This window comes from Gouania willdenowi, chromosome 15 (assembly GCF_900634775.1).
Source record: "Gouania willdenowi chromosome 15, fGouWil2.1, whole genome shotgun sequence".
Lineage (NCBI taxonomy): Eukaryota > Metazoa > Chordata > Actinopteri > Blenniiformes > Gobiesocidae > Gouania > Gouania willdenowi.
Window position 1 is genome coordinate 19,848,879 of NC_041058.1, and position 10,579 is coordinate 19,859,457.

The 10,579-nt window shown below is 38.1% G+C and overlaps 1 protein-coding gene across 2 annotated transcripts in view; it reads left to right on the top strand.

The window, feature by feature from the left end:
- The window catches only part of mcu (mitochondrial calcium uniporter), an 80,127-nt gene that overhangs the window by 65,804 nt on the left and 3,744 nt on the right, over window positions 1-10,579 (top strand). For both annotated transcript variants that reach the window (XM_028468955.1, XM_028468956.1), the window contains exons 3-8: window positions 939-1,002; window positions 4,197-4,367; window positions 5,638-5,742; window positions 5,900-6,060; window positions 6,331-6,534; window positions 8,309-8,425. In XM_028468955.1, coding sequence (XP_028324756.1) covers window positions 939-1,002; window positions 4,197-4,367; window positions 5,638-5,742; window positions 5,900-6,060; window positions 6,331-6,534; window positions 8,309-8,425 — 822 coding nt within the window. The remainder of the gene's footprint in view (window positions 1-938; window positions 1,003-4,196; window positions 4,368-5,637; window positions 5,743-5,899; window positions 6,061-6,330; window positions 6,535-8,308; window positions 8,426-10,579) is intronic.

Sequence of the window (10,579 nt, forward strand, 5' to 3'; positions counted from 1 at the left end):
GTTTGTGTGTGTGTGTGACCTACTGCTCAAGGAACTGACATTTCCCGCGCTGTGGAGGGTGGGGTATTCCCACAAGGACATTAGTAGTTCATGCAAACTAAGGGAGGAGCAAACGTAGAAAAGCTTGCATGGCAACCCTTTATCCAAATCATTCCTCATTGTGCTCTGTATGTATTGCAATCTGCTCTCTCTCTCTCTCTCTCTCTCTCTCTCTCTCTCTCTCTCTCTATCTTGAAAATGTTTATTTACTGTCAATTTAAGGTTTTGGAACAGCTCTTTCACAGTGAAAGTGACGTAGATGAAAATGTGTCTTAGACAGAGGATTGTGTTGAGGAGGACCCTGATTTTGTGGCATTCTAATCCGAAGTAGTAAATAAATGTTTATGAGAGAAAAGGGAGGGGGAGGGGGTGGGGTCACCGACGTCAATCAATATAGTTAATTCTTTGAGAGTCATGAACGTGTACCCCAAATTGTAAAATATTTGAATGAAAGGTTTTTTAAGATACACCAACTCTAAAAGTGAAAGTTTGACCTGATGGCGGTGCTGCCGGAAAGGTCATATCATTACCACAACCAATAGTGTTCATACTCTTGTTCTCATTAATGTTGTCAGTAAATTTGAGAAGATATGGATGAAAACTATTCAAGATAAATTACTTGTAATTTAAAAGTTTGGCCTGATGGTGGTGACAGAGAACAGGTCAGGGTTTCATTATCAAAAGGTTCTTTATGTATTCAAAGAATGAATGAAAGTGCGTGACACAAAAACCTTTTTCTGAAAATCAAATATCCAAATCAAATAGGCAAATATTCCTGGGGTCAGATTGACATCAAGGGTAAAATGTGTTAGTGATATTTGAGGAATATAGGAGGATTAAAAAAAAAATAACAAAAACTAAGAGTAACCTGGTGGCTCTTTCTTTTTTCTGTTGTACAGTTTTGGAAGGGCGCCCCCTCATGGCACGGCCATAGACTGTTGTGTACCTCGGCTGCTCCAGAGGGTAAGTGATCACCACATATAAATATAATGTGCATTCATATTAAAATCTCAGCATGGTTGGCTGAGAGGAAACAGATGTTCTCCTTGCAACAGAAAAACCCCTGAACAAAGCTTTTGTGTCTCGAAATAAACGAGACCTGCGTCAGAAGGGGATTCTACATTAATCAGAAGTAGAGACGCTAATATGGGGCTGGCACTCTGTAGATAGGTATTATTATGGATAGTGGCTTGGAATAGCATCTGTATGTCTATGTGATTAATTGTACACTGGCATTGGACCAGAAGAACAGGTGCAGTGAAAGTCAGGACGTTTTCTACAAAACTTAAGGAGTCGATCAAGAAATGAGAAGCCCTGGAAGCTCTGAGTGTATTAAGGAGTGTTTGGACACACTTGGAAAAGTAGGCGAGTCAGTGCTATCTGTGCCAGATGATGCTGCTCCCCTTGTTTGTGTGTGTGTATGTGTGTGTATGTGTGCGTGTGTGCCTGGTCAGATATCTGCTGATTCACTGCAGAGGAGGTAGGTGTTTGTGTGCTGTGCAGCATCTTGGATCAACTCTCCCTCTGATTCAGTGCCATGTGCGTCAATTCCTAGCTCTGTGTGATTAGGAGCCACTCGGCACGATAATGGTGCTGGTGGCATTGATAAAGGCGTTGTTTGTTTGTGAATACTTTGCTACGATGTGTCGCTGACAGGAACAGGTGCACAAAAAAAAAAAAAAAAAATCACTGAATATTAATATATTGGGAGTACTACTTTACTTTGTGTTTATCTCCAGAAAATAATTTAATCATAAGCAGATACAAAAACCAAAACTGTTTAGAGTAATAATAAGATTTGGATGCATGACTCAAAGATTTTTTTTTTTACGTGTCACTATTAAAGTCTCGCTGTACAAAAGCCGTACAGCTTTCTCTTCAAAGGTTGCTGTAGAAACAGCAAATACCTGCCTTTTAAATGACACATAATAATAATAATGATATATAAATAACTAATACAATGTGTCTGTACAATGTGGCTGACTATGAAAAGCTGTTTAAGCATAGATTTGATATCAATGATGCTAACCATAGTTAAACTCTACCAGTACTAAAATATGGAGTAGATGTACTCAATTTTAGTTTATTAGTGCACGAGTACACTTTACTAGTATGTGCAACTATGTCTGTTATTTTAGACAATCGTTTACATGAAGACGCAAAACTGTGTGTTAATTCAAAACTATTTAAATGCCGGTACAAGCTACAGTATATCTCCCCGTCAGCCCTAAAGAGTTGAAATTGTGCTTTGCACTTAATTTGGTGAGAATTTTGTTGAGTTTCTAGGTTTTGAAAGCAGTACCCTATTATATATTATAGTTAAAGTTTTATTTTTGTTTAAACATTTTGGGGATATGTCGTGCTTGTAGATCTAGCAAACTTAATAAAGATGTTTTAGAGGCGTGAACATAGTGAGATTTGCTTCCTTCAGTCCCTTCTCAAACGCGCACTGTGCGATTTGTTGTTAGTTTTTGTGTATGTGATAAATAAATAAATATATAAATAAGAAAAATGTGTCACGGGAAGGAAATTCAGGCTTGCCATTGACTATAAAAAATATTGCAACCAATCAAGGTGCTGGATTTGGTTATAATCCCACCTACTTCATTTTCATTGAGTCTATTTGTACTACTAGTGTTTTTTATTTTGCTTTACTAGTGCTACTAGCAGACTAAAAATAGTCTACTAGTACTACTAGTGAGATATTTTGAGTTACATTACATGAGTAGATCTTACTCATAAAGCAAAACCATCTACTCATAGACAGTTTTGTGTTACTTAGGAGTTAGGGCTGGGCAAAAAATCGATTTAATAAAATACATTTAATTAAATTTTTTATTTATTTTTTTCCACCACAGTTTTTTCAGACTTTTTCTCGTTCCGTCCTTGTGGGTTACCGTAGCGCGACGTGAGCCAGCCCCCTCTTTGTTTACAAGTGTTTAGCCTTTGAGTAGGTTATATGTGTGCCACAGGCATGTTTAATTTTTTATTCACACTATGCTGAGACGCTAAGGGAAGAGTTTATTTATTTTTTTAATTGTAATGTTATATGTTATAAAATAAAGCTAGTGTGAAGTTGTTGTTCCACTTTTGCTTAAACCTGAGTTAAAGCTTGAAATTGTTGAATGACAGAGCCTCATTTACTTTTTATTTTGGGATTGTTCTATGCATTTTAACTCTTGAGGACAATCACATCAACAAAGTTTCACTTTTGACAATATATCTGATGTCTGCAGTCATTTTTAAGTGCATTGAAAAAAACAAATTGGAAAATCGAATGAAAACTCGCCCAGCCCTACAAGGAGTAATAGTGGACTTAAAATCTGTTACTTGTAAAAACTCAAAGCTTTACCAGTAGTAGTACTAGTTTGGTTTTCCATAGCTGGATGCATCATGTTTTGATGACGGTTGACTACAAGATCATTTCAGCTTCTTTGGATAAAAATTAGGAAAAAGAATGTTTTGGACTTAAAACGATATTTCTCAGTAACCTCCAAACATCCGAACATCCCTCTGCACACAAACTGTCAGTAGTCAGGACACTTTATGGGCATTCCCAGGACACATGTCTCTCGGGCGTGTCCGGGGTCTTCCTCGGGGTCTCCTTCAGGAGGGATGTGCCCTGAACGCCCCACCATGGAGGCGTTCAAGGGGCATCATCTGGCTCTTCTCGATTCAGTGTTGATCTTTCAAATTTGATTTGGATATTAATAAGATGGTTCCAAACTTCTGACATAAGTTGGGGCGGCTTACCCAACCAAGCTTCGTCTGCCACGTTTGCACTGAATTAAATGCTCTCGCATTAAGCAGGTGCAATAGTAAATTTTGCGTAGACCAGACTGCAGTGCGAGATTACTTGGTTTAGGGTTTAAAAAAAAAAAAAAAAGATTTTAGTATCTAGGAATCGATTTTGGAAAATTTCAATGAAATCGATTCAAGATCGTTTTTTTTTCTTTCAACTCTACAGTTGACAGTCGAAACGTGTTCCTGAAAAACTTTATCTGAATAAGTGAAACCTTACCTTAGGTATCACAACGTGCACATATCTTACTACAGTGTTTTGACCTCGTTAGAAGCATCAGAAAATCCAATCTGTCGCTCTTTGTGCACATTCTGCATCTTCACTGAATCTTCCTTGTCTCTCGGTTCCATCACAGAGGTGACGGTGGTATATCAGAACGGGCTGCCGGTGATCTCAGTACGTTTACCATCCAGGAGAGAGCGCTGCCAGTTCACCCTGAAACCTCTCAGCGACTGTGTGGGAGTTTTCCTGCAGCAGCTCCAAGAAGAGGACCGAGGCATTGACCGGGTAGCGATCTACTCCATGGGTATGCACACCCTACATCACTTAAAGCTGACACATCATACATACACACTAACTTTAAGGCTGATTGCGTCTACAGTCGTTTTATGTATAAATTAAAAGTAAGGGTGTAAGAAAAAATCGATTGGCGCTATATTTCACCGGGCGATTATTGTATTGATCCAAAAGATGTAGAGATTTATTTTTTTAATCAGTATTTTAAACAAAAAACCACATTTAATTGTGCCAAAAAATTATTGAAGTTTGTTTTTCTTATGTTCATGTGTGTCCTTTGTTGTAGGACTACAAATAGAAATCAGCTTTTAGCTAAATCCAGTCATGTATGTGCACTGTCCTCACTACATAAACTAATAAAGTAAAGAATTACTATTATTGTGACAGTTTTTAGTCCCTCAAACATATATTCTTTATTAAAATAGGTTTGACGTTCAAATCAGTATGACTTTAGGCCTCACTCATCCTCAATGAACTGAACTCAGCAATTAGGGTGTAAGAAGGAATTGTTTTGGTGATATTTCACATTAGTTCACCGTGCGATTATCGCATCGATTCAAATGATTTCCAAATAGATTTTTTTAATCATGTTTTTTAAACAAGAAACTACATTTAATTGCACTAACATATGCATAGCACACAAACGCTCAGTCACAAGGTGTCAGTGAATCACATCAGACCTTGTTAAACTACCTCACTCCTCAATGCATTTTAGCTTGGAAGTTGATTGCACTTTATTTTCATAAAACATACTGGGCACTTTTATAGATGTATGTCTTTACTTTCTTTTTTCTTTTTTTTTTAATTTAAGAACATAGATTCTGAATCTGTTGTAGAAGCAAGAGTTACATTTTTTTGGAAAAATGTAATGTAATTTGATAAACATACCACTTTTTTTAATATTTCTACTTGAATTACAGTTGGTTACCATTTACTTGTTCTTGCAAATTTAAAAAAAGTGAAATAAATTGTATTTTGTATCATATTGTACTTGTAAAAGTGAAATTTGTAATTGATTGCGATGCATCTCGTATCGTGACATGCAAATCGTGAATCGTATCGTATCGTCAGAGACATGGCAATGCACACCCCTAGTTATAAGTCTTAAAATATGAATAATACTAGCGCGTGTTTACACAGGTCTCATTACACAGGAACAACCTGTACCTAAAATCTCACTCTGCATTTCTGCTTTGACCCCAGATATCAGCCTCTATGCTTTCTGACTAACGTTTCCAGATGTGATTCATAATCAGTTTGCACGTCTTGTCCCTCTCCAGATGGAGCGAGGGTTGCATCCTCCACAGGAATAGACATCCTGCTGCTGGATGACTTCAAACTTGTCATCAACGACACCACACACCTTGTGCGACCACCGAGGAGAGGTGAGTGCAGCCGGTGTTTGCTCCGTGTCTGAGTCACTCCCTCACTGTGGGAGTTGTCACCTCGGGGTAAAAAATAAGGGGAGGGGCGTGGGAATGCTATGAAAGCACAATATATTTTTATTGTGTTTTTGTTATTTTTTATTGTGTGTTCCCGTAGAGCTGCTTCCCCATGAAGAGGCAGAGAGGATGAATGATGTCAAATTCCTGGTGCAGCAGCTTTACACTACGCTGCGCATCGAGGAGCACCAACTCAGCAAAGAACGAGAGCTGATTGGACGACTGGAGGACCTTAACTCTCAACTCCGTCCACTAGAGAAGGTCTAACTTCTATTTAGCAAGATGTTCTTTTCAATATTTATCGCCATTTATTGTGTGTTCTTTGTTTTCATTCATTACTGAGTGATATAAATTGTTTTTATTAAGTTGTTAAATATTATGGAGCAGTTAAACCATAATAGCTTTGTTATTCCATTATTCAGATGATTTTAGGTTTGTTTTTTTGGGATAAGAGTGTTTTCTGTTGCTAAGTAATGGTCCTTTTTTTAGTTTTTCCCCTCCCTGCTGACATCTGATTGGTTTCCTGTGCAGGTAAAAGAGGAGCTGAGTAAGAAGGCGGAGCGACGCACTACCTGGGTGCTGTGGGGGGGCATGGCGTATATGGCAACCCAGTTTGGCATCCTGGCCCGGCTGACATGGTGGGAATACTCCTGGGATATCATGGAGCCCGTCACCTATTTTATCACTTATGGCACTGCAATGGCCATGTACGCCTACTTTGTTCTCACACGTCAGGTAAGATTTAGCTACTCGTACTTTATTGTATTCTAGTTGGGTACATTTTTAGATATTTTTTTTGGCATAATGCTACTTTTTTTTCACGGGATTAAATGGTTTTGATGTTCTTGCTTGTCAAGAACGCGTCGCTTGCCCAAAAAACTGTGGCCAAAAGAATAGATAAACAAATAAATAAATAAATACTGATACTAAAACTAAACAAATATTGTCAATAAAGAGTCATGTAGGATTGACTTGTTGAATTATTTTGACTATGTCACAATAACATTTCTAACACACCGTACACACAAAGAAAACGTGTTTAAAAAGGAGTAGGAAGAAGTGCCTACCCTAATTATCCTTAAACCTCAAATACAAAATTACCCATCTGGATCAGTGGTGCTGATCATGGTACCATGATAATTCACACTTTAAAGGCTTGGAAGAAGATTCTCTCCCATTTGATAATGATACAGTACGTCCAAATATGTGGGCACCGCCATTTTTTAGAAAAATTGCGTTAAAATGCGCAATTGAGATCAGATCCGGATAAAACTGTGTGGTAATTGAGGAACCAACCCGACATAACAGAGTCAATAAAGATTGAAAATTACGAACTGAGATATGAATATTTAAAATTTTCCCAATGATGAGAGGTTGATTGTTTTGATTCTTTAAATCAGTATATTGATTGGGCTCCCCTTCAAAGTTAATGGAATCTTCCATAGTGTAAGGTCTATTCTTTATTCAAAATTGTCAAAATTCGTGTAGAATATTTGATGTAATCCTGCTAACAAACAGACAAAGAAACAAAATAAACGGCGATGGTGGAGGTAATTATGTGAACATACATCATTGCTTCACAGGTCATTGCAACCATAGAGTGTGGTTGTATTAAAATTACAGGTGAAAATGAAGTAGCATTGCTGTTTTCATCAGCTCTGATAGACTAGTGTCCTTTCCAGGGTTCCTTTCCTTTTACAGCCGGGCCCCAGCGGTCCACAGCAAACACCTACAGCCGTGTGTTTTAAGCTGCAGTGAGCCATTGCACACCTTCCCTGTTAAAAATCAACATGAAAATGATTTTCTTTCATTATGAGAATAGCTGTTAGATTTTGTCAGCAAGAAAAGCGAGATTTATTGATCCCATCATATCTCTACCCTCTTGTTCTTTACAAGGTTAGAGTTTATAGCCAGTTTATGAACAATAACTCCCACACACGCACACACCCCTTCATTCTCACTCCCAATAGAAATACCAATAGGCTTATAATGAATATTTTATGGACATTTAAATGGGACACCTTAAATAAACCCATGTAAGAGAGTTAAGGGATGACTGTTCCAGAATCCTGAATTAGCATTAGCTCGTTGGTTGTGAAAAATTATAGAAAAAATCTTCTTAATCAGTGTAGTTTCATATTCAGAGCTGCGGTGTCTGCAGCTAACAGGTTATGGACACATTCTTCCATAAACATTCATTAGACTGAAGAAATGATCGTGATCAGCAAACCAATGCCGGCAGCTTTACATGAAGACCAATTAATCATGAAAAGATCCTATTTTTAACATTAACATCTTCTTCTAAGGCTCATGGAGTTCCTTTGCTGTCCTTCAGATTATGAATCACGAGTAAATAATTTTCACTCATTTTTATTTAACTGCAAGGGCGTTGGGCTCATTAGTATTTTCCTCAGTACTGCGTTTAGTCCGAGGCGTGGAAGGCAGAGCGTGGACGTAATGTGATTAAGTCTAACCAAGTGCTCCATCTGTGTCCACGCACCACCTGCAGGAGTACGTTTATCCAGACGCCAGAGACCGGCAGTATCTGCTCTTCCTCCACAAGGGGGTGAAACGGACACGCTTCGACATCGACAAGTACAACAAGCTGAAGGAGGACATCGCAGAGGTACACGGACACTTTCTCACTGATGGTCCAGGGTTCTCGCCAGCGCTGTTGAACGTAGGGACCCCCTACAACACGAGTCAAACTCGAGGCCTGGGGGCCAAATCCGGCCCTTTAGAGCATCCACTTCGGGATGTAGCGGCAAGCAAATATGTCAGAGAAACCATGAATCATTGTGTAGATTATATATCTCAGCTAGACATCTCCAAATCTTAGTCTGAAATTGTTAAAAGAACTCTCAATTTTTCCCAATTCCTACAATTTTCTTCAAATTATTCAACAAAATTTCCCCAAATTACATACAAGTTGGCCACAAAATCAAATGAATTAACATAGAAGATCCTACAGGGACTGATATCTTCACTTACTGCTTTGATATTATTAGTGCCGTACATGTTTTATCATTTATTCATATGTGGAAGTGCAAACTAGAAGACAATATTGATTTAATTACATATTTTGCCGCCTAAAATCTGCGGCCCACTTAAGATAAACTGCTCTGTATTTGGCCCCTGAACTAAAATGAGTTCCACAACCCTGTCCTATGGTGTAATTTAGATTCCTTACAGCGTGATGTCACCCCCTACGGTGTGCTTCAACCAGCATCGGGGGCGTTTGTTGTTTTTTTTTTTCATTTTTTAATCAATAACGTCGTAATAATTGTGGCACACCTATACACAGAAGGGACTTCCAGGCGTGCCCACGTTGTTTAAACTCTCTTTAACAGTCCCAATATTACTGCGGGTCTGACATACAGTAATACCTCATTTATATATGAAAAGTGCATCTTCGAATCATTTGAAGAAAATGTTGTTTCTTGTCAATACATTGTTGAGTATTTATTTTTATTTTTTATTTATTTATTCAGTTCATTTCCGACATGGTTGCATTCACAGAAATTCATTTGACATTCAGAGCAAAATCACATCTTTTTTTTTTTTTTTTTTTTTTTTTTTTTTGTCCTTTTTCATGCCGGAAAGGGCGACGGAAAAAAGCATTATGCTTATCTAGATCCGTCCCCTAATTTGAACACAGATAATTTTACATCCAACCTCGTTTCTTCCCTTTTTTTTTTTTTTTTTTTTTTTTTGTGATGTGTTCTCGTCTGCAGTCATTGTTCCTGTTGTTACTCCTCTTCACAGTCTTTTTCCCCCGTATTTCCACGAGCTTTCTTTTCCAGTCGTTGTTTACGTTCCTCCAACTCTCCAAACGTGAAGTTCTTCTTCTCTCTGAGAACCTTCATATCCTCTGAGAGTTGCCTCAGCTTACGATCCATCCGGAAGGCACATGCACATACACATACCCCCATCATTAGCAGGCCAAAGATCATGACTCCTAGCAGATAGATGTCCTCCACATCTTCCACTTTCAGCTGGGAGAGACAGAGCATCTGGCTTCTCCCTCGTGCGTCCACGACATATCCACTTGGGTATGTGTCCTTTGGACACGGTATTTCGTGCTGAAGCAATTGCCTCGTTGAGAAGATTTTGTCAATGGTGCTCAATGACCAGTTGATGAGTTCCATGTCGTCGCTGTAGAGTTCAATGGAGAGTTGTCTTGAGATCTGTATGCATGTAGAAATGTCCTCCTCGTTTTCTCCTTAAATTGTTTCAGATTATCGGACTGTTGTGTCTCTTTGTCAAGGCTGTTCCAGAGGTTCATGGCTCTATACACAGTACTATGTTTGCCAACGTTTGATATGATCCTGTTTGGTCTAAACACATTATTATGTCTGAATTCATAGGGATTTTGATTGTATGTGAAACGTTTTTGGATTTGATGTGGTAATTTTTTTGATGAAGCCCTAAATGCGTGTATTTGTGTGTTATAGTGTATTATTTCTTGCAGTTTTAGGTATTTTGACTTCTCAAATAAATCGTTTGTGTGTGTGTTGTGTGGTACTTTATGTAAAATTCTTATAGCTTTTTTTTGTTGTTTAAATAGTGGTTCAAGATACGTTTTGTAGTTATTACCCCATATTTCGGAGCAGTAATTTAAGTGCGATGCTATGAGTGAAGAATAGATTGTTTTAAGTGATTTGGTATGTAGGATTTGTTGAAGCTTCCATAGTATTAGTGGAGGACTTAAACCAGGCACGATTAACTCTTGAACTACATTCATCATGACCATTCAACAATTCAACAACTAACTTTTGTC